The sequence below is a fragment of the Pichia kudriavzevii genome, chromosome 3, assembly GCF_003054445.1.
Source record: "Pichia kudriavzevii chromosome 3, complete sequence".
Taxonomy (NCBI): domain Eukaryota; kingdom Fungi; phylum Ascomycota; class Pichiomycetes; order Pichiales; family Pichiaceae; genus Pichia; species Pichia kudriavzevii.
Genome location: NC_042508.1, coordinates 970,407 through 997,798, shown reverse-complemented (window position 1 = coordinate 997,798; position 27,392 = coordinate 970,407). Strand labels below are relative to the sequence as shown.

General features: G+C 39.4%; 16 protein-coding genes across 16 annotated transcripts; 4 read left to right on the top strand and 12 right to left on the bottom strand.

Moving 5' to 3' along the window:
• Positions 1–205: 205 nt before the first annotated feature.
• C5L36_0C04630 (uncharacterized protein) lies at positions 206–1,567 on the top strand (the record flags this gene model as incomplete). Its single annotated transcript, XM_029466147.1, has 1 exon — positions 206–1,567. The coding sequence occupies one exon, from the start codon at positions 206–208 to the stop codon at positions 1,565–1,567; it is 1,362 nt and encodes a 453-aa protein (XP_029322007.1).
• Positions 1,568–1,678: 111 nt separating this feature from the next.
• Positions 1,679–2,971, bottom strand: C5L36_0C04620 (uncharacterized protein; the record flags this gene model as incomplete). The annotated part of the gene is made up of 1 exon (XM_029466146.1): positions 1,679–2,971. The coding sequence occupies one exon, from the start codon at positions 2,969–2,971 to the stop codon at positions 1,679–1,681; it is 1,293 nt and encodes a 430-aa protein (XP_029322006.1).
• Positions 2,972–3,178: 207 nt separating this feature from the next.
• C5L36_0C04610 (uncharacterized protein) lies at positions 3,179–3,634 on the top strand (the record flags this gene model as incomplete). The annotated part of the gene is made up of 1 exon (XM_029466145.1): positions 3,179–3,634. One exon carries the CDS (start codon positions 3,179–3,181, stop codon positions 3,632–3,634), a length of 456 nt encoding a protein of 151 aa, XP_029322005.1.
• Positions 3,635–3,726: 92 nt separating this feature from the next.
• On the bottom strand, positions 3,727–5,313 carry C5L36_0C04600 (uncharacterized protein; the record flags this gene model as incomplete). The annotated part of the gene is made up of 1 exon (XM_029466144.1): positions 3,727–5,313. One exon carries the CDS (start codon positions 5,311–5,313, stop codon positions 3,727–3,729), a length of 1,587 nt encoding a protein of 528 aa, XP_029322004.1.
• Positions 5,314–6,169: 856 nt separating this feature from the next.
• C5L36_0C04590 (uncharacterized protein) lies at positions 6,170–6,826 on the top strand (the record flags this gene model as incomplete). The annotated part of the gene is made up of 1 exon (XM_029466143.1): positions 6,170–6,826. The coding sequence occupies one exon, from the start codon at positions 6,170–6,172 to the stop codon at positions 6,824–6,826; it is 657 nt and encodes a 218-aa protein (XP_029322003.1).
• Positions 6,827–7,119: 293 nt separating this feature from the next.
• Positions 7,120–8,154, bottom strand: C5L36_0C04580 (uncharacterized protein; the record flags this gene model as incomplete). The annotated part of the gene is made up of 1 exon (XM_029466142.1): positions 7,120–8,154. The coding sequence occupies one exon, from the start codon at positions 8,152–8,154 to the stop codon at positions 7,120–7,122; it is 1,035 nt and encodes a 344-aa protein (XP_029322002.1).
• Positions 8,155–8,468: 314 nt separating this feature from the next.
• On the bottom strand, positions 8,469–9,575 carry C5L36_0C04570 (uncharacterized protein; the record flags this gene model as incomplete). Its single annotated transcript, XM_029466141.1, has 1 exon — positions 8,469–9,575. One exon carries the CDS (start codon positions 9,573–9,575, stop codon positions 8,469–8,471), a length of 1,107 nt encoding a protein of 368 aa, XP_029322001.1.
• Positions 9,576–9,773: 198 nt separating this feature from the next.
• On the bottom strand, positions 9,774–10,967 carry C5L36_0C04560 (uncharacterized protein; the record flags this gene model as incomplete). Its single annotated transcript, XM_029466140.1, has 1 exon — positions 9,774–10,967. The coding sequence occupies one exon, from the start codon at positions 10,965–10,967 to the stop codon at positions 9,774–9,776; it is 1,194 nt and encodes a 397-aa protein (XP_029322000.1).
• Positions 10,968–11,294: 327 nt separating this feature from the next.
• Positions 11,295–12,671, top strand: C5L36_0C04550 (uncharacterized protein; the record flags this gene model as incomplete). Its single annotated transcript, XM_029466139.1, has 1 exon — positions 11,295–12,671. One exon carries the CDS (start codon positions 11,295–11,297, stop codon positions 12,669–12,671), a length of 1,377 nt encoding a protein of 458 aa, XP_029321999.1.
• A 373-nt stretch (positions 12,672–13,044) lies between these two features.
• Positions 13,045–15,558, bottom strand: C5L36_0C04540 (uncharacterized protein; the record flags this gene model as incomplete). The annotated part of the gene is made up of 1 exon (XM_029466138.1): positions 13,045–15,558. The coding sequence occupies one exon, from the start codon at positions 15,556–15,558 to the stop codon at positions 13,045–13,047; it is 2,514 nt and encodes an 837-aa protein (XP_029321998.1).
• Positions 15,559–16,078: 520 nt separating this feature from the next.
• On the bottom strand, positions 16,079–17,776 carry C5L36_0C04530 (uncharacterized protein; the record flags this gene model as incomplete). The annotated part of the gene is made up of 1 exon (XM_029466137.1): positions 16,079–17,776. One exon carries the CDS (start codon positions 17,774–17,776, stop codon positions 16,079–16,081), a length of 1,698 nt encoding a protein of 565 aa, XP_029321997.1.
• A 246-nt stretch (positions 17,777–18,022) lies between these two features.
• Positions 18,023–18,304, bottom strand: C5L36_0C04520 (uncharacterized protein; the record flags this gene model as incomplete). Its single annotated transcript, XM_029466136.1, has 1 exon — positions 18,023–18,304. The coding sequence occupies one exon, from the start codon at positions 18,302–18,304 to the stop codon at positions 18,023–18,025; it is 282 nt and encodes a 93-aa protein (XP_029321996.1).
• A 280-nt stretch (positions 18,305–18,584) lies between these two features.
• Positions 18,585–20,309, bottom strand: C5L36_0C04510 (uncharacterized protein; the record flags this gene model as incomplete). The annotated part of the gene is made up of 1 exon (XM_029466135.1): positions 18,585–20,309. The coding sequence occupies one exon, from the start codon at positions 20,307–20,309 to the stop codon at positions 18,585–18,587; it is 1,725 nt and encodes a 574-aa protein (XP_029321995.1).
• A 236-nt stretch (positions 20,310–20,545) lies between these two features.
• C5L36_0C04500 (uncharacterized protein) lies at positions 20,546–21,979 on the bottom strand (the record flags this gene model as incomplete). The annotated part of the gene is made up of 1 exon (XM_029466134.1): positions 20,546–21,979. The coding sequence occupies one exon, from the start codon at positions 21,977–21,979 to the stop codon at positions 20,546–20,548; it is 1,434 nt and encodes a 477-aa protein (XP_029321994.1).
• A 309-nt stretch (positions 21,980–22,288) lies between these two features.
• On the bottom strand, positions 22,289–26,092 carry C5L36_0C04490 (uncharacterized protein; the record flags this gene model as incomplete). The annotated part of the gene is made up of 1 exon (XM_029466133.1): positions 22,289–26,092. The coding sequence occupies one exon, from the start codon at positions 26,090–26,092 to the stop codon at positions 22,289–22,291; it is 3,804 nt and encodes a 1,267-aa protein (XP_029321993.1).
• A 380-nt stretch (positions 26,093–26,472) lies between these two features.
• C5L36_0C04480 (uncharacterized protein) lies at positions 26,473–27,303 on the bottom strand (the record flags this gene model as incomplete). The annotated part of the gene is made up of 1 exon (XM_029466132.1): positions 26,473–27,303. One exon carries the CDS (start codon positions 27,301–27,303, stop codon positions 26,473–26,475), a length of 831 nt encoding a protein of 276 aa, XP_029321992.1.
• Positions 27,304–27,392: the final 89 nt, after the last annotated feature.

Sequence of the window (27,392 nt, the reverse complement as noted above, 5' to 3'; positions counted from 1 at the left end):
CTTGCGAAGCCAACTCAAGTGCTTAAACGAGAAACGACCCACAGTTTATTTTTCAGTTTATTCTTTTATTTTTTTTCTTTCTCTATTTTTCACCGCCTGAAATTTTCTAAAATTTTTTTTTTTACTTTTTAAACAGATTTCAATTACGAAAGTAAAACTATTACTAGGGATATAGTCGTTAGACAACTTTTGATATCCAACAGCAATGTCAGAATCGCAACCTGCAAGCAAAGATCAAATCAAAGTCAAGTTTTTCACCAGAGATGAGGACGAATCTCTTCATTGTTCTTCAAACCCAATTTATATTCCAGTATCTTTGAAAAGATTTGGTTTATCCGAAATTGTCAACCATTTATTGGAAACAGAAACGCCTGTTCCTTTTGAATTTTTGGTCGATGGAACCATATTGAAAACTGATATACAAGAGTATTTGGTGAAGAACGGTTTGTCTACAGAAGCGTTTCTGACACTTGAATATACTAGAGCTGTTCTACCACCAAAATTTTTGTCCAGTTTTAATAATGACGATTGGATTTCATCCGTTGATTCTATCGGATCTATGGAGTTGACTGATGGCCAGGGTGGAACACTGCAAACCGATCCAAAGATTTTAACTGGTTCGTATGACGGTATTGTGAGAATCTACAATTCATCCGGAAAGGTTGAGACCCAGCTAACAGGACATTCACAACCTGTTAAAGCGGTCAAATTCATAAGTCCAACCAAATTTGTTACTGCCGGTATGGATAGATCAATCAGGTTGTGGAGAGCTGGTGTGATAAGCAATGAAGATGTTGACAAAGATACCCAAGCTGGACATACTTTTGCACTGTTAGATTACCATAAAAGTGCTGTATCTACCCTTGATCTACACATTGGGTCCAATAGGATACTTTCAGGTTCCTATGATAACTCCATTGCGTACTGGTCGACTAATCCAAAGGAAATGAACACAGCAGATGCTGTTGACCCATCAGAAAGATTATCCTCTTCCTCAAGAAAGAGGTTAAAACTTGCCATCAAAGATTCTTCTATTAAAAGGAAATCGCCCTTGGCCATTTTAGAATCCCATCGTGCTCCTGTTGAAGGTGTCTTGTTCGATAGTAACGATCCAACTATTGCATATTCCGTTTCTCAAGACCATACAATCAAGACTTGGGATCTAATTACTGCCCGTTGTGTTGATACTAAACAGACCAACTATTCCTTATTGTCCTTAACTTCACTAAAGAATATGAACCTTTTGGCTACCGGCTCATCCGCTAGGCATATAAATTTACATGATCCAAGATCTTCCAAAGTCACTACCAGTCAACTGATTGGGCACACTAACTTTGTGGTATCCTTGACAACCACGGATAATGACTATATGCTGATTTCAGGTTCACATGATGGCACGGCGAAGATTTGGGATATTAGGGCTAACAAAGCAATGTACACTATAACTAGGGAGTCACAAGAAAAGAGGAGTAAAGTTTTTGCTGTTAGTTGGGAGAAAGAGATTGGTATTCTCAGTGCAGGTAGTGATAAGAAACTCCAAATAAACTCAAGTGCAGAATTCAAGTAAGTTTCGATATTGAATGAGAAAATTTTGAGTCTATTTTTACTATATATAATGTTGTAAATACGTAATATATTTCAAGAAACATTCGACGCTTATCGATTTACACACGAGACACTATTGCTTTTCAGCCGTCCACATGGTGACATCGTAGTATCCTTGCCATAAACCTTTCTTGTCCGTCAAATAACCTAAAAGTTTTGGTTTTTGTTCATCCACAAAATTCCAGCCCATGGTTTTTATAATGGCCTTCATTTCGTCATCGCATAATTCGATTTTAGCAGCAGTCCCATATTTTAATGGGCCTAAATTGATCCATTTGACTTTACCATTGAAACCTGAAGATAACTTATTTATTGCTTGAAAATAAGAAATCAAATTTTCAGCTGTGTCTAAGAAGAAACAGGTCACTATGAGCAAATTCTCCGGGTCCTCATTAGCCTTTAGGTGATCCGATAGATTAAACTGAGTAAAATCGCCATGATGAATATTTAACGACTGAGGTTTTTCTAGACTATGCATTATTTCAACGGGCCTTACCTGATCTTCAATGGTCAAGTGATTCGAATACGTGTGTAGGTAGGGATACACATTCAAATCGTTTACGTTTTCCATCGTTGAATACAGAAATTCATTCATCAAAACCATCGACCAAGAAAATTCGACAGCATGAACAGAGGATAATTTTAGTTGAGCAGCTAATTCATGTGCAACTCTTCCTAGCCCCGAACCTGGAACTATGGCAACTGTCTTATCATCGTTCAAATCTTTACACTGTAACATGATGTATTCGAGTAAAGGAGAAATTTCCTCTGATGGCTTCTTAGACCAATCACGGGCATAATGGCAAAGACTCTCCACAACTCGAAAGAACTGATTTCTCTTCTGTAAACTGGCTTGTTCCTCAACAAACTGTAATTCATAATCTTTGACATTGTATTTATTAATAGAAGACTTTACAATCTGATCAATAATTTTATTGTTCTTCTCAAAGTATTGATCAACTAAGTTCAGCTTATTTGGATAGTTAATGGAGCTTGCAATCTTTTGCTGCAACGGTGACATTTGTCTGAATAATAACCTACGTCTATTGTTCCATTTTTGGGCATTTGCCAGGTATGATTTCAAATCATAAATCGATATAATCAAATCTTTCCTATCATCTGGCAAAGTAATCTCCTTAACCTCATTTATCTCATATGCGTATCTGGAAATCTGTCTTCTCAGGTTCCGAAACATGGTTGTTTGGCTTACTATGGTTGCTGAAAACAAGGTGGAGAAGATCAACGGAATTTTACTTGAAGGAAAAACTGCAGTTGAAATTAGATGAAAGACTAGCACAAATGAGATTCGAGATATAAAGATGGAAGATTCCTGTAACGTTTCTATTTTTGTTTTGACCCGTGGCATCTGTATATTTGCTAATCTCCCAAAATATATATTGACATTGATCCACAAGGTGAAAAACAGGAATCAATCAGCCGAAAAAATCCCAAAAAACCATTATAGTTATTCCTACTACTGCATGAGGAAAAAAAAAAACCAAATATTCTTTTTTTTTTTCTACGCATTCAAACTAACACTGTGTTGACTCTTAAATGAACATGATACTAGATTATGCCAAAGGTACTAGGTATTGGAACGGATATTCACAAATTAAGTCGCTTTTTTGATATTTTGAAAAGAAATGGGCCGCTAGACTCTTACAAAACTCAGCGGTTTAGTGAGCGCATTCTCAATCCTGTGTATGAATTACCTACATTCATAGAATACAAGAGCAAGCATGATATAGAGAGGTGTGCACGAATTCTGTCAATTTCATGGTGTGTTAAGGAAGCTATATTCAAGACATTGGATGGAGAAGATCAATCTAATTTTGTTATGAGTGATTGGTATAAAACGAACGACTTAAGAGGGCGTCCTCAAGTTGGAAATGATAAATATTTGAAAATAAAGCAGGAAGAGTTTTTATGTAGCTTAAGTCACGACGGTAATTTGGTCTCCTCGTTTATTATAAGGCAGTCAAAACCCTCAGTGACTAATTGCTGGAATGGAAAGCAATGTAATGATTAATGATAATTTATATATAAAAATTACTGTAATGTACTAATGTTAAGAGAATAAAAGGCTTAGACTAAGAATGACTGTAAAATATAAAATTACATTTATTCCCATTCAACAGTAGCTGGTGGCTTAGAGGTAATGTCATAGGTAACTCTAGCTACACCATCGACTTCATTGACAATTCTAGAAGCGACCTTCTTTAAGAATGCAGCATCAAAAACGAACCAATCTGCAGTCATGAAATCGGTTGTTTCGATTGCTCTTAAAGCAATAACTTGTTCATATGTTCTCTGGTCACCAACAACACCAACGGATTTAACTGGAAGAAGAGCTGCAAATGCTTGTGAGATTTTGTTGTATAAACCATGAGCCCTGATTTCTTCGATGAAAATATAATCCGCTTCTCTTGCAATTTTAACTTGAGCTGGGGTGACTTCACCTAACACTCTGATACCAATACCAGGACCTGGGAATGGATGTCTCCAAACCAACTCATCCGGAATACCCATAATCTTACCTAACTCTCTAACTTCATCTTTGAACAATTCTCTTAAAGGCTCAATTAACTTTAATTTCATATCTTCCAACAAACCACCGACATTATGGTGTGTCTTGATAGTTTGGGATGGTCCCTTGAAAGAAATTGATTCGATGACATCTGGGTATAAGGTACCTTGTAATAAGTATTCAATTTGAGAGCCGTCGTTTGGTTTAATCTCAGCTGCAACTCTTTCAAAGACGTGAATGAATGTGTTACCAATGATCTTTCTCTTCTTTTCTGGATCAGTGACACCCTTCAATTTACCCAAAAACTCATCACCTGCATCAACAACAGTTAAGTTGATGCCTAAACCTTCGTCCAAAGTTTTTTTGACATTAACAGTTTCGTTCTTTCTCATCAAACCGTTATCAACATAGATAGCGTGGAATCTATCACCAATTGCTTCCTTCATCAACTTGGCACCAACTGTAGAGTCGACACCACCAGAGACTGCACCGATAACTTCTGCAGTTGGTCCAACGAGTTCTCTAATTCTCTTGATTTCGGAGTCAATGAAATTTTCCATATTCCAGTTTGTCTTTGCCTTACAAATGTCAAGAGCAAAGTTCCTCAACAAGATCTTACCTTGTAAAGAGTGAGTAACTTCTGGGTGGAATTGGAGAGCGTAAATTGGCTTCTCTTCATGTGCAATACCTGCATAGGGAGAGTTATCTGTAGTTGCGACAGTTTTGAAACCAGTTGGTAAAGCAGTTAGCTTATCGTTATGGGACATCCAAACTTGAGAGTTATTGACACCTTTAAATAAAGCACATGCCTCATCAACGACGTGAACAAAGGCAGGACCGTATTCTCTCTTGGTACCTCTACTAACACCTTTACCATTGATCCAAGCCAATTCTTGCATACCATAACAAATACCCAAAACTGGAACATTAAGATCGAAAACAGCAGGGTCAACGTGTGGAGCACCTTCCTCGTAGACGGAGTATGGGCCACCAGAAAGAATGACACCAACTGGCTTGAAAGGCAACTCTGCGATCTTTTGAGTACATGGTAACATTTCAGCGTAGACATTGAATTCTCTTAATCTTCTCAAAATTAAATGAGAGTACTGTGAACCGAAATCCAAAACCAAAATGGTATCATAGATTTGGTGAGCTGGAGGAGCAACTTCTTCGGATGACATTTAAAAACGTTTGATACCAGGGAGTCTACAAGATATCCGACCGAGGTCCAGCTAAAGAAAAGACTAAGGGAACTTTGTGTTGGAATCGATGAAAAAAAAAATTTTATGAAAGAAATTCACTTGCACGAAGGAAAAAAAAAAATTGTCGGAGTCAAACAATGCAACTGTACAATTTAAACCAAAAAAGCTAAAGAGGAAGGAACAGCTCTAGTTAATCTTCATGCAATGAAAGGCGTTATTCGACGGCGTAACATTTGCGGTAAGCTGATATGTTTTGGGCTTGTAAGGTTTATGCTCTGCTCGAGGACTGACCAATGACTTAGGCTCTCTGAATTCTTTACCACTATAACGTGGATTATACTTGTGTTATTTTCTTTCTTATTGTCTATTTAAATGATAACATCGTTTTAATTAACCTTGTGATGCCTTACCTATAAATCGTACCCCCTTTTTAATTGCTTTTTGTTATCTTAAATCAGGTTCAAGTAACTTTTAGTTTCCGTAGCAGTTGTATTAGAAACATTTGATTTTAGGTATTTCAGCTACATTTTGTTGAAAATTTGCAATTTCCAGAATCAATATACTTTTTACTAAACAAAACTTTTGTTTGAAAGATAAAGAAAATATCCTATCCTTTGGTCAAACATTTTTGGAACACAAGTAGAGTCAAGAGGAAGACAGTCTAAGCAGAAACATCTGCAATGCAGCAAGTTCAATCAAACAAACCGTGCAACAGAAGTGATGTCGTGCCACTACAGTACGTTTAATCGCTTTTTTTGTCTTCGTTTCCGCTGGACTGCGAGACACGTGAATATTTCATCACCAATTTTATCTATGGGAATGCCTTTATCTTTAGATGAGGTTCTCTGAAGATATACTGTATGCAATGCCAAGGGGAGCTCTAATTGCGATTGAGGGATTAGACAGAACGGGGAAAACTACCCAAACAGAGTATCTATTGGATAAGCTGTCAAAGCTCAAGGTGAAGCACAAACTAGTGAAATTCCCACAACGAGATACTGACATTGGTCAATTGATCAATACATACTTGACCAATAAATCGCTTTTGTTAAACGACCAAGCTGCTCATTTGTTGTTCAGTGCCAATAGATGGGAATTATCGGAACAAATTAAGAATGATTTGAATGATGGCATAACTGTAGTATTAGATAGATATGTCTATTCTGGAATTGCATATTCGTCTGCCAAAGGTTTGGATTTTGATTGGTGTTATGCTCCCGACAAGGGGCTCCCCAAACCAGACTTGACTATTTTTCTAAAATTTGAAAATGAAGAAAACTCAAACCGGTCTGGGTTTGGAGAGGAAAGGTATGAAGTTGTTGAATTTCAGAGGAAAGTAAAGTTGCAGTTTGAAGAGTTCACAGGTAATAGGGAATGGTGTCCGCTATTTGTGGATGGCCTAGATAGGGAACAGGTACATTCTAGAATATGGGATCTGATAGAGCCTACAATCAAAAGTGTGCAAGATAAGGAACTACTGTTCTTTAAATAATTGTAGAAATTATTTAGATATACATACTTGATTATATAGTGAGAATTTACATATAGACTAATAAAATACACTTAAAGACTATTACGCATGTCTTTGTCTAAAATTCGATCACACAATTTGATCAGGAGTAGTTAGAACAAAAACAGCAAACAAAAAAAAAACAAACTTCCGATGAGAATTGTCGAATCAGAAGAACAAGTAAAAAGAAATTCCTTTAAGTTTTCTAATTTATTTTTTCTTTTCCTTTACTATGGCCAACACCAACACCGCCACCACCATTATCAAAATCAACATCATACAAACGCCAAGTTTGCATAAAGCGCTAAAATTGATGTGAATAGAGCATCAATTAAGACCCAGTTACCAAAGATATATCTCAAATTAGCGGTGGCAACATAGGCAAAATGCTTAAATGTGGATACAGAAATGCTGTCATAAGTGAAAGCATACTTGATTTCATCCTTGATGGTAGTTGGGACATCTGCCTTGAAGACGATGATAGCAAAGAATAACTTAGCTAGAGCTTCGGTAAATGCATCTCTATCAAAATCATAAGTGAAGTTAATGTAATAAGAGAAAAAGAGAGGTAAAGCCTTTGCAAACAAATACCATAATGACACAGTTACGATATTTTCACATGTAAAGGAATCGACTGATAGAACTGGGATGTTGTTGATAAACTTTGGAAGAATCGAAGAGACGGAAGATGGCAGATAAACACCGAGGTGGGTGAACTGAGACAAAGAATACAATAATATCAATGATTCAATGTAAAATGCAACTTCATTGATAGAATAAGGATCGCCTAGATAATCCCTTATCTCATAGTTTTTGAGCTCAATGTAGTCAGGAAGAGTTCCGTGTTGTAAAGCTTTAAAGAAGTTTGTGTAACATTCGAAATCTAGGTCATCATCATCATCATCATCATCATCATCATCCTCTTCATCCTTATAACCAGGGACATCTTTTTCTTTATCGTCTTGGACACCTTCATTCCCGCCTTGGGTATCGGAGGAGGATTCTCCATCGGTTTCTTCGCTATCGGGAGCTTGCTCAGTTTCGTTTTCTTCCTCCTCGATAATGTCTACTTCTTTAACGTCGCCATCGTCTCCTTCAACAAATACAGTTTTCTTCGGAGATCCCATTTTGGACAACGTAGCAAGTTCGTAATACTTTGAATTCGTATCGAAGGAGTCTGCATTGTTGATAAAGTAGCTCTTGACTACTTCGTAAACCTCCTTCTTGACCTTGCAGTCGGAAATGTCGATACTCAAATCTTCTGCAATTTCGACCAATTGGCCTTTGGTTTTCTTTGATAGTGTGCTCATTGGGTCTCTGTTGTGTTGAGGCTTAGCTGTATAGACTGCAAAAGAGAATGTGCTGAGTTATCGTCCCCACAATAGAGGAAAAAGTGGCCCCCCCTCCACATAGAAGAAATGCAGCTCGACCTGTCCGTTCTTCGAATCCACCAAAATAATACGCGAGCATGGATTGTTTCCATGCAAATGTATGATGATATGTTTACCTTTTCCTCAATGTGGCAGTTGTATTGATACTGCTTGAGAGGAGTTTCGTTAGCTACATGTATACTTTCTAACTATGTGCCGCCATTGTTCCCCTCTTGCGCTGGTTTGAAAAGAGTCTACACAAGTGAGCTTTTGTACTTCCAATAGTTGCGTCTTACTGGGTCGAGTTTCTCAGCAAGGAGACCATAGACGTGTCTCTGCGCATCAGCATCACCTTCGTGAGCATGCATTTCGGCTAACACTTCAAATGCTGGTACAGCTACACGATGGTGCCCCTGGTCAAGAAGCCTCTCCTCGTCGCCAGAGGCAGAAAGGGTGTATTGGAGAACCGTCTTCTTGATTTCGTCGTATAGATCACGAAATTCTTCTTGTAAACACTCTCCGTACAAGAACTTCAAGTAATTCCACGACGAGGGATTCGTGATGGCCCTGGCAATCTGGCTAATGGTAAACCCAATCTCGTGGCTAAGCGTGTCTCTGTTTTTCTTGGCGTCAGCCTTGTCTCCAAATAGTATGAAATGCCTAAAGTTCCACGCAGAATTGTTTCTCACATCTTCATCAATCAGTGTCTCTGTGTACTGCAATTCCTCTCCACTTCTGAACAAACCAAAGTACTGCACCACCCAGCGCTTGTGGGACCACACATGGTAGTTCTTAGTGTCTCTAGCAAGCATTTGTTTGATGATGTCATACTCTCCGCATAAATCATACTTTTCTTTCTCTCCTCCGTACGCTGTATTAATCAGTAACTCAATCACCATCTCCCTATAGTGCCAAATTTGATAATTCTTCTCATTTGCCAATGACACATGTGAACACCACTCGAGCTCTTGCAAGACATCGTACTCGTTCTTGTTCACCAATTCTTTAACAATCCGAAATTTGTATTCCCACACCGTATAATGCGCCGGTACAAGAGATATGGCCCTACAGGCAACATACATCGCTCTTCTGCTCAGTTCCTCTTTCTCCATGAGTGCTCGCAAGTAAGAAAACACCTGCTTGAACTCATCGGTGTACATGATCTTGCACAGGACAATGTCTTTCACCTCGGCCGCTTCATCTCCAATAGGAAGCGGGCTTATGTCATCAAAGTTGTATTCTCCACACTCCATTTCCATACAGGGGGGATTCTCTTCAAAATGGCTATCTAAATAAACAAATAAGAAGCCCAAACAATACTGCCAAATGTAGAAACCCAACTCTGGTTTTATTTCAGACATGCCAAAAAGCAATCTCCTTTTAAAAGAGTAGGGGAGAGAGAAAACGAAAAATGAAATCAAAGTCTCACATAAACTCGAAATTACCGGATCAGGCAATGTCAATTACTGTTTAGTGGATCACCATTCATGGTGGTGGCATTTCAAACAGCCTGACTAAAACATGTACAAATAAATATACAAAACCACATACATAATACTCTATGGCTTTATTCCTAGCTTGACCTTACATTCATCACAGTACCATTCTCCCTTTGGAGGTTCCTTCAAACCAGTGCATGGGAGATGGAACCACTCCTTCTCACAGTGCTCTCCGTCACAACCAACCATCTCTCCATAAGAAACCTGTTGGCAATAACAGTAAACGGGTTCTCCCTCATACGCCTCACGAGAACCAGTTTCTTCCTCAACCTTCTCCTCCTTCTTGGTCTTAGGACGAGCATTTGCTCCGTCACCATAATCGGTTGCGCCACCACCTCCTTTTCGTTTCCCATTAGATGGTGCCGCATTATTACCGCCATTACCACTTTCCTTTCTGACCCCCTTACTGGACTTGATCGCCTTGGTCTTTTTGTTAGACGACGATACATTTCTTGTCCCATTGCTATTTACCTGTTTTGCATTTACGTACTCGTCTTCATTGACTACATCGCCGTTTCTCCTCTTTCGTCCGTTAGGAAACACATTCACATTGCTGGAATGCGGGTTGCCTGCATATTGGGTATTCTGATAAACCTTCTCTTTCTTACCCTTGACCCCCTTCTTTGAAGGCCCCATGGAGTCTTCACCAACGGCACTCTCATACTCCTCGTCACCGTTTTTCGCCCTTTTCGCAGCAATGGCCTCCCGACGACTCTCACTTCGCTGTTGTTGCAAGGTCTTAGGCTCACTGACTTTCATACATGGCTCCCACAATGGACCAATCCGGACTATCTCTGGTATTTCGTTCGTTACTATTATATCATAGGCCTGGTCCAACCTTGTCGTGTACTTTCTCACTAGATCGTTGGCTATGGTGGCCACATGCATCTTCTCCTCTAAACACGGCATTAACTCCTTGATACACTCACGTATTCTGGATAGTAACAGCCCCCGCTTGGGATGATCTTTCCTCATTGCGAGAAATCTCTTGATGTACGCCATCAAATGAGGCACCGTGTATATGCATTTCGCCTCAATTTCCTTCAGCAACGTGAAGTAGCTGATCACCCCCTGCGGGAACGCCTGTAACGCATCGGTAAGCTCGTTCAACCCTAGACAGATATCCGATTCCTGTGCATCAGCAATCGTCTTGACTTCTTTTCTCTTTTCCTCTTGTTCCTTCTCTAACTGCCTTTGTTTCCTCTCCAAAATCCTTTGCGAGGTTTTGACAGGTACTACTACATCGTGGTCCATTTTTGTCGTATATTTGTATGAACTTCTTCACGTCTTGGAAAGATTGCTCATGCGTGTTTGCATTTGTTATATTCCCCATATATATGTTATCAGTACAAACTGAAACAAAAAATATGGAAAGAATTTCCAATACGCAAATAAAGGAAAAACAGTGCACCACAACATTTGCTCTTTTCGGAAGAAAAGCAGAATTTGTGCCTGAAATTGTAACTTTTCAATAGTTTTGACTCTCCAATGTCACAGGATGAGAAAGAGCAAAACCGAACAGCAATACTTCAGAGGTTTTGGGCGTTCTACAGTGTGCCTTAGTTTGGTTAGAGGAAGATAATGGCAGGATATTCCATGACTTTCAAAAGGTTTTCGGTTTTTCGGAACTACAAATGTCGATTTTTCTCAAAAGTATCAGTTGTAAGAGAGGAGTATGATAATCCTCGGATAGACATATTGTCGAAGTTAATAAATGTGGCTAGGCTCGAGGGGTCTGAATTTGAAACCTCATTAGACGAAGAATCAATTATAGAGTGTCTGAGAGGGATGACGAATGTTCCAGTTCCGAAATCAAAGTATCCTTTTCTCTCTTACTCCAATTTTCCAAGATCCAAGTTTCTGCCACCAATGCCAAAATCCGAAAGCAAAGAAGAGCTAGTACAGTTTGTAGATAAGTTAACTACTTTTCAATATCCCAAACCAAGGATTCCACAAATTAGTCGGCTGATACACGAAAGTGTTAGTGCCCACCCTGAGTTTTTCCCAAAAGAATCGTACTTAAAAATTGTTTATTTTTACAATTACCACTCCAACCTCAAACTATGTTTCGATATTCTCAATACCATGATTCAAAGAACAGATTTGAAACAGGACATTGAGTTCCACAACGTTATTATATCGGATACTTTCAAACCGTCTAATATGAAGAAGGTCATTGAAAGGTTGGAATCGTTGGAACATAGGGGCATGAAGGCTAACACAAATACTTGGTATCATGGATTTACAAGAATGAAAAATAGCGATCCGAAGATTCAGTTGATCGAAATGATGCAAGAGTTGAACATACCTCTTTACCCAATACTTCATCTACTAAAACCGCTTGCAGGTTACTTCACGCCTGAAAAGTTGAACAAACTCTTCGAAAAGGAAGGAGTTTCTATTGAACGAGATACATTGACGTCTCCATTGTTCAACATACTAGCAACCTCATATTTGAGGCATAATCAGATAAGTGAGTTATGGGATCTCATTGAAGGAACTCCCCAACTAAGACCATTTATGAATACAGGATTATATGTGACATTCATTGAACATTTCTTATCAAATAACCAACTAGGTTTTGCCTTTGCCTTCACTCAATACGTGCAGAGCAAGTTTGGTTTGAGAGTTTCTAAAATATTAATAAGTATGATTGTGAACAAACACTTGCCAAATTGTTCCTATTTTGAAAATTGGATTTCAATTGTGCGTATCTTATACCCAAAGGCAATTCGGGATTCCAGCATTTTCTTGAACACGAAAACACTATCAAATCTGCAGGACTACGCTACTCTTTATCGCTTTGATAATAATTTTGAGAGTGTAAGTAGAAAAGATAAAGAAATTAAAAGAATGATTGATAAGAGTTTAGTATGGAAGGATAAACCAATTTTCAGCTTAAGTGAAAACGCAAAGAGCTTTATTGATTGTGCTAAGATGGTTGGCCAGCCTATCTAAAGAATCTCACTCTATCAATTTGATGTGTGGATAAATATTCTAAATGGTTCATATAAGATGTGTAAATAGGTATGTATAGAATTAAATTTATAGAGTTAGTGTTTAGCAAAAAAGAACATGAAACAGATGGCAGAACAAATAACGATGACAATAAAATATTAAAACGGGAGGAAAAAAATAAGAAGACAAATCCAAGAAGAAAACAAGAACAGGTTAAAGACAAAAAAAGGGACAGAGTAAACACAAAAACAAAGACAAGAATAAAAATAAAAATAAAAACAAAAACAAAAACAAAAACAAAAACAAAACCAAAAAAAAACAAATAAAAAGATGATGGGAAATAAAAAAATAGAAAAAAAAGGTGAAGACAAAGTTATGCAGGTTTGAATCTCTTAGGATCTGGATGTACAGTTCCAGAATTCAACAAATGTTCATCCAAATCTAAGCTGGAATCATCATGTATCAATGGTCTCTTGCTACTAACATTTAAAACATTTCCAGGAATACGTGTATTCAGTTGTGCCGTTGGAATGGTGGGCGTATGAATCGGAGTATTAACATTGATAAAATCATTATCATTGAACTCAATAGGAGTTGGTGCAACACTTAATTCTAACGGTCCTTTCAGGAAGTCATCAACTTTGAAATCATCAGGAGCAGGCATGTCTGGCTCTGCCCCACCATTGTACTTATTTAGCCAATCATTGACTTGTTTCAATGCGCCTTGGTTTTTACTTAGCTGCTGATGAATATTACCCATTATTTGAATAGGTGTTCCAACCATATCTGATCCAGATCCTGAGTTAGACTGGGATTCCGAACGAGACAATCTTTGAGCCTGAGGCTGATGTATAATGTATTCATTCGGAGTCAGTTTTTGTGTGTTATTCATTGATATATAGCCATCATCAACATACTTCTGTAGAGGATCCTGTTCTTGTCCTACATTATCAACATTATCTCTAGCTAATGATTCTCCTTGAACATTGGGATTCCTGGAATTGAACCCACCAGTAGTAGGAGGAGAAAATTGCAGCCCTTCATTATCTTGACTGTCATATGGACTCAGATGAACAATCCTCGATTGCCCCTGCCCGCCAAACTGCCTTGGCATGTTGACATAATCTGGGACTTGCGAGTACCCATTGATTTGTGAATTTCTGTTTTCTGGACCTCTGTGAATCTCTTGGATATTAGAATCAGTAGAATCCGATGTTGAAGCAGAATATCCCACGTTTTTCATCCTCAATTCATTCGGATTTTTAGATGTTCTACGGGTGGACGATGAAGACAAACTATTGTTAGATCTATTTGTTAGAAGTAACATTTTTTTGGTTTGCACGGGATTTTCAGAAGAGGCAACTGACTGAGAGGCCTCATAATATGGTGTTTGTACTGTATATAATTGGTCAGTTTGTTGCCTTTGAGGAGTCTGAGAATTCATATAAGTCTGAGGAGTATTGCTCCTACGATGTGCTTGTTGCCTGGTAGCTACTGACTGTGGCAATACACGTGGAGATTGTGGGTATCCTTTTCCTTGAACTTGTCCTCTTAACGCAATGGAATTATTCATGTTATTATTATTGGGGTAACCATTGTACATAGAGTTATTGTTTGGAGAGGCATATTGGTTGTAATAGTTATAATCTGGTCGCCCTTGCGTTGGTCCATACTGAACATTGTTATTATGGGAAACCAAATCAGAAGTATTTGGATCATTCACTTGATCTAAAAGCCTGGAAGTATTATTCCCATAAATACTGGCCAAAAACCTCATTATCTTATCCAACGTCTCAGATTGAATTTTGTGTCGTTCTCTAGCAATGAAATTTTCCTTCCACAGCATCTCATTATCCTCTCTCACTCTTCTCAAGTCGTCCGAAATAGCCCTTTGATTCTGTCTCATCTTCTCTAATTGATCCATTAATACTTTGATATCCACATCTTCTTCTTCGTTATCCTTTCCAGGTTTGTTTCTAACAATGCTATCAAGTAGATCCTCTCTACCTTTACGAAAATTGGGATGTTCAAATCTCCAGATTTCCTCTGTTTGTGCCAATGATCCAGAATTAACGTCCTGCATTTTATGCCAACCGTACATATTCAATTGCCTCACAAATGATGCAAAGTTATTATGTTTGAAATATTTAGGCAAGACATACTTCATAAAATTTTCTCTATCATTTACCTGAAATGCGTTACCGTTCTTGATCCACGTCATGTACTTCTCATTTTCTGGATCATTTATCATCTTCCACAATTTGACCACAAAGGCAGGTCTCTTTGCCGGGGCTAGAGTCGTTTTTTTCAATTTAGGCTTTTTCAAAGCAGCTAGCGATTTTTCAGTGCTATTAGTAAGCTCAGCAAGAGATTTTTCCGATTTTTTGGCAATCTGGTTGATACTTTCGAAAGTTGAACTAGTGGAGCCATTTTCTGCATCGTAACCGATACTGTCAGAAGTTAGCGGAACAATCTTAGAATTAGTAGTTTCATCTTTATCCATAGTGTTCAAGCTAAGACTTGGCATCATTGAATGCATAATAGAGTCTTTGTTCAGATCTCCGTTTATATCTGTATTTGTGTTCAAAATGTCCATGGAGACAGGATCGTCTGGATAAACTGGTTCCAGAAACAATGGAGTTGTTGCCATCGGCAATGAGTTTGTGTTCAGGTGATCAGCCGACCGGGAGCTCCCCTTTAATGGCTGTACACTTCCTTGAACTGTATGATTTTCCCCTTTGCCCTCTATCGGGATTTGTTGTAGGCTCTCTATTTGGTTTGGAGAATATTGTTTGTTGTTATCATTGGACTGGGTGGAAACAGTTCTACCATCGTTCAAGTTTCCCATTTGAGAGGCCTCTCTGTCATTCCTGTTAGGGCCATTCATAGCTACAATTCTGCAATCACTTTCTTGCTGTGTCTATTAATGTACAATTATAGTTCTAGGCCAAAATGAATTTAATTATTATGTACTGAGGAAATGAAAAAAAAACCGTCAAGTGTTAGTTCTAATTCTCGAGTCTATTGTTATCCGGATAAATGTTAGCAGTTACTTGCTGCCTCTATGCACTTGTGACGTGTCCCTGTTAGTTGAGTCTGTCTACGTGCTCTTCCAAGGAAGGCGTCCAAGAAAGAGAATGTTGTCTTCCATAAAAGGTCACAGAGTAAATACACCGTCTCCATCGCACTCCAAGGACACTCTCAGAAGCGAGGAATCGTGTACATGGCTCAGCTGATGTTTTCGCTAATATTGAAACATTTTCCTCATTTCAAGTTTCAATTTCGGATTCCTTATTTCAAACCTCTCCCTGAGAATTGAGAATTTACATAGGCAACAACAGATTGAATCTTGTCTTATATTTGTTGGGATTGATTTACAGTTCTATATACAAAATGTACGTATACGTCTACATGTTACTTGTAGAGACAGTGGCAACAGCAGAGCCGCTGTTGAGAATACGGCCGTTGTCCATGGCCAACTTGAGTCGCCGGAGGACAGACCGAAGAGTTGATTGTGGATCAACAACCTTCGTCTCTGCAACTGGAGAGGTGACGTAGTAGGCCTTGACTTGTGTTGCAGATAGCTTCTCCTTCACAAGAACACCATTGCCACCAGAGGTGACACAGTCACTCAAATAGCCACTTTGTAGGGCGGGATTGCCAACCATGGAAACAGGAAGAGATTCAATCCGGCAACCGTCTGCAACTACCAATCCATTTTGGAACTTTTTGTTTAGTTTCGTAAGGGTAGTGTTGTCTGTTTTAACAATTGCAAATGTTCTGTATTCCCCAAAACGGTCCAGGATTTGTAAACAACCGTTGTTGTCCACAATGGCGACTTCCTCATTCACTTTATGTTTGATTTCCTTGATTAGATTCTGGAGTTGAGACATGTCGTTGGCACCAATCACAATCAAACTTTTCTCGTCAGCGGCACTATGCTGGTCCACTCGTTTACTTTTATCAATATATGCCTTGGTTATTATTGCAACATCATCTTGAAAAGTGGTGAGCAATTGATACAGCTTGTAGTTATCCTTATCATTTATATCATTACGCACATTGATGATATTACCATCGGGCAAAACACACTCGATTTCGTCAACATCTTTCGAGTCAAACCTGTTGTTTATCAGCTTGTTGTTACTGCTCGACAACTTCAAGCCACAGTCAATGAAAAACAAGTCTAGTGCATCAAGTCTGTTGTTTAAGTCAAACGTGTTTTTCAGTTTCGCCTTGATTTCCTCATTGGTCATATTACAAGTTAGGGCAATCTTGTTGTCACTATCGTCACTCTTGTCAAAATTGGAGAAATCAATCGAAAAAGTGAGTCCAATACTCGGAACCCTAGAAGATTTGCTGTTGACAGGAACCTTAAACTCATCACAGGTTTTCAAAATCGCAGAAACGTCCTCTGTTGTCTCCGGGTACCACACAAACTCCTTGTCTTTGAATTCCTTCACGTCTTTCCCAAAGAAAACGTCTCCAATCTCGTCCGGCTCATTCATAATCTGGGACACGTCCTTGCTGCAGTATTTCTCCTCAAATAAAAACTCATTCTTACCGTACTTCATATCCACCTCGATACCCTTATTCTCCAAGATCCTCAACGCACACCGTCTGAACATATCGTATCGCTTTTGTAATCTTTCCTTGTCCACTTTCTCAAACTCCTTCAAGTCTTCATAACTTGTAGTCGATCCATTCGGAAACAGCGTGACTGGCGGCGAAGTTTCAATTGCCGTTTTCCCCAATGTATAGCCTGCCCCCATTGCTCCAACAATCAAAAACAGCTGAAACGAAAAGGACGAATCAAAAGGCGAACCCGAACTCGACTTGCTCTTCTCCTCACCGGACACGTTGCCTGTCTTGGGAACAGCATTAGATCCCGTTTTCCCATGTCCGGTGATTATACCTCTTTTGCCCCACAATAAACATCGTGGCTTGGCAATACTCGAGCTCCACTGAACCCTGCATCTGCTTAACATGGTCGAATACATGACTCTCCGTGTGTATATGAGGTTCAGTCTCCTACTTCTCATGCACATGTAGAATCTGTCATTTGGGGCTTCTCCAATATGGAAAATCTTGTTTTCTCGTTTCATCGATGATTGGATATTATTTCAACAGGGTTTTTTCATTTGCTATTTTGTGTGTATATTTCCAAAATTGCGTCGCAAACAAACATCGTTGGTTTCACTAAAGTGGCTTATCTTGATATACAGGTACTCTTACACCGATGTAAACAGTAATATATAGATATGTACAGAACGGGAATATGGGGAGGCTTTCTCTTATATGCAAACCGCATTCTCGTGTAACTTTGGAAACACCAATGTAAAATAAAGGCATTATTTCATGTTGTTCATGAAGTTGTTCATCTTTATACGTTGGACATTTTGTTTCTTGATGAGTTTCCTATTATATCTGAACCAGTCTTCCTTCTTCAAGTTTTCCATTTGCAGGTCATTGTCCAGTAAACCCCACAGCCAGTCGGGGTATTCCTCGTCCTTCTTTGCAACAATTGGCTTGCCCGCCTTGTAGATATTCAAGTTGATTGGGGTGCCTTCTTTACAGGAAGACTGAAGTACTGCACGGGTGCTACCAAAGAATCTCACACTTTGTCTCAACATCTCTACTCGATGGAACAATAAACGCAACCTGTAGGCTCTAAGTGCACACCTGTTTGGTGTCCAATGTGTGTTGTAGTAAGGCTCTGAAACGCTGTGTCGTCCATATTTTTTTTTTCCCCTCTAGTTTTGCCCAGTGAAATGCATTTTCGCTTTTCGGACCATTTTAGAACACCTCCTCCACAGACAAGACTTTAATGTCTGTTTGCAACTTAGTCACACATGCAGTAAAGGTGAATACGTAGTCTGTATGGTTACATAGACATGCTACACAAAGGGAGACCTATCTCCAGGGAAAAGTGATGGGGTTTATGTACAAATTGTCTTGCGGAGAAGACTCGATATCCATAACATCCCAGAGTTTGAATATCCATGATCCACCACAGCGAGACGTCAAGAGGCCATTGTAGTGTGAGTATTCCGTATCTAAGTTCCAAAACTGAATCTTTTGGAAGTCAGATATAACCGTCTCCTCATCTAGTGGTAGGTCTCTCTCCACCGGTAGAAGGAACTTGTTGTTGCCGCTTATTTGATATCCACATTTAGCCAGTAACATCTTAATGACAATGTTGTATATTTGTGGCATGTTGTGCTGGTGTAGTCTATTAACATTTTGCGCTTGCTTAGTAAAGTTTTCCTGAATAGTACGGTAGTTGCCGATTATCGCCATGCCTATATCGGAAACACGGACGTTTCCTTGGCTCATTAAATGATTGAGAAGGGCAAACCCTGTCCAAACATTATTCTTGATTGTTTGGTCAATCAATGCAGTGTATGTATCCGGCGTGGTTAGCTCTTCATGCGTCTTCATTTCCTCAATTGCATGCCTCAATTTGCAGCAAGATGCTAGTTTTTCTATGTACATGTTGAATAATATTCTTTTGTTTTCATGGGTATCTGTGATTGCTTTTCTTTTAAGTAAAAAATGGTAGAATCTCTCGAAATACGGGTGTTCACGGCTTTCAATTTCTATAGTGACATAATCGTGAAACATAGTGTTTTGGAAATACGAGTCATCAATTCCTTCATTGATTAGTCGTTTGGTAATAGCCAGCCGGGGTCTTCCAGGAGGGCTTTGTATTGCCGAAAGTACCTCTGTCGTTTTGTCCGGCGATACCCCCCATTTTCGGGTACCAAGAAGAACATAGAAATTGAGAAGATCCTTTCTCCATCGTAGACCTTTAATGTCATTTAGTTTGTATATCAGCAAATGAAGAGTGTCTTTATTTGGATGAATCCCCAAATGTTCAAAAGCATCAATGACTTTGAATATAGATCGTATCATGCCATATTTACCTAGAAATTTAATTAGTTCATGAAGTACCACAATATCTAGTATTCCATCAAACCGGCTGATATTTCGACAGATTTTCAGTATCTGAAAAAAGATCAGTTTCTCAAACCCATGTATATCATAATTTAAATCGATGACATTAACCTGTCGCAAGTAATGTTTTAAAGAATAGTTGGTCAATTCAGTGGGGAAAACAGGCATCTGGTAATGGTAATCCTTTACAGCGGCTTCATTTCCTATAACTCGACAAAAAAAATCGTCAATTGAACTGCTTTCTATTTTAGCATCATTCGACAGTTTAATTAACCTAAAGGGTTTGGTTTCGTTTGGGTTTTTCGACCGTGAATATTTTGGCATATTTCTAATGAAATTTATCTCTGTATCCTTTTCTTGAAACGTATTTCGTAAATTTAATTCCTCCTCGTCAAACATACATTGATCATTGAACAGATAATCATGTGTATTTTCTTCATGCTGAATTAATGATCCATGTTCGGATATTTTCAACATCTGAAATTGTGAATCTGCAAATAATTGCTGGTCGTCACAAGACTGCGCCATTCCATGGTGATGTTCTTTTGTGAATGTATTGAACAAATCATTTTCGAATTTCGATATGGCAGGAAGTCTCGACTGTTCTCTCTTCTGCAAATAACATAGCCCAAACCGCAATGGAAGTCGTCTGGAGGATAGCTCCCTTGCACAGAGTATCATTTTACCAAAATACTTCTCTGACTGCTACTTATTTTGTTTGAATAATTCGAATTATTCACTGAGAAATACTCTATACAGATGGCTCTTTATTATAGCTGAGGTTTGAAAAAAAAAAAAAATAAAAACCTCCTCGACTCCGTGTTTAACGCAGTACAACCATACATGTGCAGTTTTTGTTGAATCCCAAATACGTATAAAGGTATATAAAGTAAGTATAATAATAATTGTGGAAAGAATCATTGTAGTGGTTCGGACGAGCTACTGAGACGGTTAAGGTGAAGGTAAACGTCTGTTCCGTAACCCTCCATACTAATCAATTTTAAGTCACCAGAGAAGTATCTAGCATACAAACGAGAATGTGGTAACCCAACGCCTAGCCCCATAAATGGAGCTCTATAGTTATTGGTGACGTCGAGCATATCGTCTTCTTTTATTTGTTTCTCTGCCGAGGTATAGAAATAAGTCCAAACTAGTGGGATTGCAGATCTTGGAATTCCTCCACCTTCATCGGAAATCTTGATGGTTATATCTTCATCCCCCTTGGCAACAATGATTTTGATTGGTGGATACTCGATATCATCAAGAGGTACGCCTGGATTCAATTTGGAATGATGTTCAATTGTTGCTCTTAGACTATTCTTGAGAGTCTCGAATAGCATGTGAACCAAATGTCCAGGAACATATCTGAAGGTCAAATCTGAAGGACAATATAGTTGGACTTTGGGAACTTCCATTGTATTAAAATGTTCTTCGCATGCAAAGCGTGCTGCGTCAACAGCATCTTCAATAATTTCTTTAATGTTACAGTGCAGACAAATTATACCGACATAGTCGTCATTTTGCATGTTTCTTTGTGCTTGTTGATTAAGTGCTATCGTTTGGCCAATTAACATTCTAATACCGATTCTGCTCATATAAAATCTATCTAAAAACTGATTTATCGGACTGTTCAAGTATTTATGATTTTGCTTTTGTTTCCAATTTTGGACACCGGTAGCCAATGTAGAAACAGTGGCGTCATGTCTTCTCTTGATTTTCGTTAATACCTTTGTGACGTTGATATTGTAATCTATAACTTCTTTTGGATAAACAATGTCATTAGGACACCTTTGGAAATATGTTTTTAGTCCAATAGGCTTCTCGAATTCGGATTCTTCATGGCTTTTCGTATCTTCTACTTCAATAATGGATGCACTATCGTCCTTTTCAAGCGCTGAATCCTTATTTCTTCTATCAATGACAATACCGTCATCTTCAAATATGAACTCTTTGCGCCTTTTCGCTGCGCGTCGCCTCTCATGGTCAGCAGGTGATTTCTCCCAGCCAAATTCATCTTTCCTGTCTTTCAACAAAATCTCCTTCATTTCCTCAGTTAAATTGGGTTCCTTAACAGCCATCAATTCTTCAAAACTGATTGCATACCAGTCTCTGACTAATTTAATCGAAGGTTCTTCACTCAACCCATGCGGTAAATTCTCCAATTCCCGAACACGATGACTTAGTCTAATGGGGAGTTCATGTACTGCAAAATATGAAGCGTGAAAGAGTGTTCCTTGATTGGGTCTTGGTCCAAATTGGACCATTTGTCGAAGTGAGACTCCTGTCTGCGGCAGCTTTGCATATTTGTATATCTGTTGTCTAAGTGCCTCGCTTATCTTCCACTGAGACATTGCCAATTGAGTTGACTTTGTGTATCAAAGTCATCAAGGCAGAAAAGAAAAGAAAAGAAAACCGGGAAGAGAAGAGAATGCTTAATACCAAATTGACTCATATGCATCTCACACCCCACAAATGTGTCGAAATTTAATGCGGCTTGTCCCTTTTTTTTTTCACCTCGAGCAGATTCCGGGGAAACGGGTATTCTTCTCTTTTCGATTTATACATTATTTAGTATTATCACGAGACGGTAATGTAAATATATATAGGTATATGTATATTGAAATAAACTTTAAAAAGTGTCAAAAAAAAACAGTCACCTTTTATCTCCCCACACCAGAAACTGCTGTTTTTACTACACCATTGACATCGTGCAGTAAATTCTCCATCCGTTCACGTCCGTAGTTGATGTTTTCGTTTAGTAAGTTGGTGAACCGATCCTTACCAAGCATAAAGGATCCGACACTTTCTCTAATCTTTATCAACTGTAAACTGTTCAAAGAAATCATATTCATCTTCACACCAATAACAACCAATAATAGTAAAAGCATAAATGGCAACCAAAAGAACATAAGCTTGGTGTCTGAGGTGATGGATGTGTGCATCTTTTTTGCGATTATATCCACATCACTATCTCCAACATCTTCCTCTAGTTCTGCACTTCTGTTGGTTTTGGATAGCTTTTCATCATCTTCACCATCAGTGTGTCCCCGGAAATTGATAAATGCTCTTAGAGAAGCACCGTTAGGAAACAAATCGTCGTACGTCGGTAATGCATCTCCCTCCTCACCATCATTATCATTTGCTTCATTAGTTTTGTCGAGATGTTGGCTCGTTTCAACATTTGTACCATGAATTGGACGTGAATGTTTCCTGCCACCATGTTTATGTTGACCATCACTCAACTCAATGACCTTACTAGTTATTGCTTCCCTCATTGCAATCCATAAGTTTAAACCAAAAGAGTTGGTGTTTTTCTTTCGATCCAATGATTTAATAGAGCTAGTGCCTGACGATGATTTGTCGGTACTAGCGTCGGAACCGTCCAAATCCATGTCCAGATCAACATCTTCTTCCTCATCATCTGCTTCAGAATCATCCACACGTTTCTTTCTTGCATACTGTGATTTCCTGTTACGATACGAAGATGTATAATGCGTTTTAGAGCTCGATTTGTATGCACTATTGAACCCAATTTCATCCATACCACAAGCCTCCATTTCGTCATCAAACGTATCATCGATTTCAAGGTCTTCGTAAGAGGTCGAGTCTGACGACCTCCTACTCACGTCAACGTGTCCGTCAATCAAATCAAGAACATTAGAGTCGGCAATGCTACTCAACAAAATACCATTATCAAGTTTATTGGAGACATTGGCGTTGTATTTCATCAGCATCGTGATGATCTTTCTGTTTCCTGGAATAAAGGCAAAGTGCACAGGCGTAAACCCATTCTTGTCCCTATAATCAACTCTAGAGCCACTTTTCAAAAGAAAATTAGTTAGCTTGGAATAATTTTTCAAACATGCCAAATGGAGCATAGTTTGCCCCTCAGAATTGCAGACTCCCCAGTTAGGACTCGTTATAATGTAATTTGGGATCTGAAGGATATTCAAGAATTTGATTAGAATGTCCTCATGGTTTAACGTAGACGTTGATAATTCTTTAATTTTGTTCGAAGCAACCACCATCCAATTCAACTGTAGTTGTTGGTTCAATTGGTTGGACGTAGATGAAGAATTGGATTGGTCACCTTGACCAAATGAGGTTGATGATGGATCGTCCATCTGATTATTGCCAACAATTCTTTTAGCAATATTCTTGGCATCCTCTAATTTTCCATTCATCTTAAGACCGACGATCTGGAGTGCCAACTCGATTAGTTGCTTATCAGTATCATCGGTGTAGGTAAATATTTGATGCGGAACTGAATTATTGGCAGCAATGTCAGAAGAATCAAAAGTCACTAGTACTGGCCCTGCTTGTGGTGCAGGAGGTAAATACGTAACAATAGTGGAATCAGACCAACATTGCGTAGCTAGAGAAATGTTACTACCAAATTTCACTTCTAATCCCGGCTTAAAGTTGGAACCCAAAAGCGTGACTTCAATACCACCTCTGATGGAACCCTGTGCAGGTATAATTTTTCGAATTGTTGGAACTGGTTCACCAAGATTAAGATTCACATTCATTTCCATGTCAACGTCAAGATCCAAACCATTCAAGTCTAAAACACCACTATTGGAACCAATATTATCAATATTTTCAACATTCATTGCTAACTCATCGTTGAAAGACGATGTTAGGTTCATCTTCTGCCCCTCATATATCCTCCTTTCAGGCGTAGCTGAAAATATGCTAGTTGCCGATGACAGCATGTGGTTATGCGGTGATACAGCATCTGAGCTAAGAGGCGAAATGGCCTCTTTTTTGATTTGCATGATATGCCCGCTATTCATAGCCGGGGTATCTTGTACATTGCCTTTGTTTGCTTCAGATTGCGAGTGATACCTTTGTTGGTTAATAGAATCGTGATAGCTTCCAGAATCGGACTGTGACCACAATCTCTTTTGTCTTTTAGTTTGCCTTGAAGATTCATCGCCCAATAAGTTGGAAGGGTCAAAGGAGAAGATGGAAGAAAACATTCCCCTTCCAGTTTTTGGAGGCTTATTTCCATGGGTGTTATTCTTCCCATCCTTTAAAGACAAAATACTCATAATGTTGGTTTTAGGGACACCCATTGAGCTGTTGCTGCTATCACGCGCCATCATTATATCAGTTTCCAAAGGTTTTGTCACTAGTTTAGGATTCAATTTCGTAGAAGATATGGACGTTGCCATACTAAATTCACTTGACGACTCCTGTGAAATGGTGATTGAGTTCTTTGAAGCTGAAAGATGTTCTTTGTTGGAGACGAGAGCACCGGTATTGTTTGAGTTGCTAGATTTTGAAGATTTCTTCCTATCCATAATCAAAATAGGTGTTGTATGACATTTTCCTATGATTTCATCTTGTTCATTTTTCAAAAAAATCGCAATCCTAAAGCCATCTAACTCTTGATGGTGCCTGCAATAACAGACAATTCTAGATAGCAGCTCCAACTTTCGAGCAACCTCATTACCACTGGGGGAGGGGAAAGAAACAATTTCTTTACTGTTTATTATCAATGCTCTCTTAGGCAAGTTAAGATCCCAGTTTGAAGAATCATCAACCAAACCGGCTTTCCTCCTAGATGCCCGTTTCAATTCTCTTCTCATACACCGTTTACAAACATTGCAACTCTTCAGTCTGCCATCCTTGGAAGATATACTTTCGGATCCAATCACAAACATCTCCAAATAAAGGAGGTGTTTTTTGATAGATTCAGGAAGCGTATTTTCCGCCAATGTGAATTTTGGCTTTGTGATGGTGTCCCTCGGCAGATGCAACAAAAACTGTTTAGGTGGAGGAGAGACAGAAAGCTCGAGCTTTATCTGGGTTTCAACTCTGGATTGTGCAGGTAGGTCAGCAATGGACATTTTGTATGGGAACTCTGAAGAGTCCCTTAGGAACGCTTCCGTATATTCCATGGGCAAATATGTGGCAGTTACATCAGGGTCTTCAGGGTGTTCTGTTACAGGTAAGGTTGTGTATTGGAGCCCGACATTGGAGTGGTGAATGTATTTGGCCTCGTTATTAAGCCCAAACTTAATATTCATCAATTCCTCCTTTGAGTCTTCAAACATCTTGAGCTGCTCATTGAAGGCAACAGTGGTTGGGGACGGTGCACTAGGTGTGGGAGTATTGGGCAAAACCCTCATAGTTTCAGTAGTCTGCGTGCAAACAGAGTCGGGAGTGCCACTTGTTTCCATCTTAGTTCCGCTGGTACTTAGCTTGGGATCGCTGGGCGTTTCATAGTCGCCCTGGTCTTCTTGCTTTAAGAACTGTGGGTTTAAAAACTCACTGAGTACTTCGTCTGCCTCTGTCTCGAAAAGCTGCCCACAGATGGAGACACTGGTACTACTCAGAGGCGTCTTATCATTGGTGTTGTTGTATTTGGCCATCCCGGCAATGATTGGGTCTTCGGTAGCCGTTCCAAACTTCTTTGAAGAGTGGGACCCATTGATAAACGTCATAAAGGTATCCATACTTGCTCAAAGTGGGATATGGGCTTGTATTTCTTGGTGGTAGTATGGTGTCTTAAATGTACTCTTAGCTTTACAACCAGTTATGGCCTAGTCATTCACCCAAATTTGACTCAGTCTACAACGAACAGGGCGGGCACAAATAAAAAAAAAAAAAAAAAAAATTTCAAATGGCGAGAAGCTAAAAAAAATATGTGAAAAATAGGACACTTTGAATAAGCTTTTAAACGGTTTCCATATGGTACGTTTTCCATCATGGGAAATAGGTAGCATTATGGCAATAAGGTATAGAAAGACCTCGATGCGAGAGTGTCCAGTACAAAACAAAGATGTTTCTCGTGGTTAAACAATAGGATGAAAGGGAACAAACAACAACCCATGTGTTATTTTTCCGCCACAGCACAATCAGGTGATCTTGACCTTGATGTTGGCCCCGATCTTGACCTTGGTATTGATCCTGACCTTGGTATTGACCTCATTCCCCTGTAACTTCTCTCACAGTCTCTCTCTCTTCTCTCGTGTCTACTACCCCTATCGTAATCACTCTCTCTGGACAACCCTACGCCATGCCGTCCACCGTATCGACCGTCTCTTCTCTGAGATCCTGCCGTTGTTACTCTCCGTGACACGGGCAACCTCCTGGCCCTCTCGCATAAAAGACCAACTTTGGGGTCAATGGCCACCCCGCCATCGATCGGCCTCCCGCTCTCAATATCGTCCAATACTGCATTCATGGCAGAAATACTTCTAAAGGCAACAAACGCATACTGCTCACCGTCTGACCTTCGTGGCGGTAACACATCCACCTGTGCAACTGGACCGTACCTCTCAAAGACATCGGCAAGCGTCTTGGCCCTAACCCCCGTAACGAAGCCTCTAACGTACAATGTAGCCCTCGGAGTTTCGTCTCTGGATCGGTATGACCGCTCGCCTCCGTATCCCATACTTCTTCCCTCATGGAAAATTCTATCAACACTGGCGCTTCTGCTTCTGCTTCTGCTTCTGCTTCTATCTCTACTTCTATTTAAGTCGTCGTATCTACTGCTTCCCAGACTGTCGCCCAAACCCCCCAGACCGGTATCCATCGCAGTGTCCATGTCCGTATCCGCGTCTGTGCCCGGCAACCCCCCTTTGTGGTCACCGCTCCACCTGGAAGATGGACCTCTAGACGTCTCCCCACTGTAATATTCGTTGCCACTTCCTTGCAATGTCATTGTGGTGACATTAACCGTAATTCAAAAACTGCCTCCAGTCTACATTATACTTTATCAACAACGTCTGAGTGCCTTGTATGGCCTCCCCC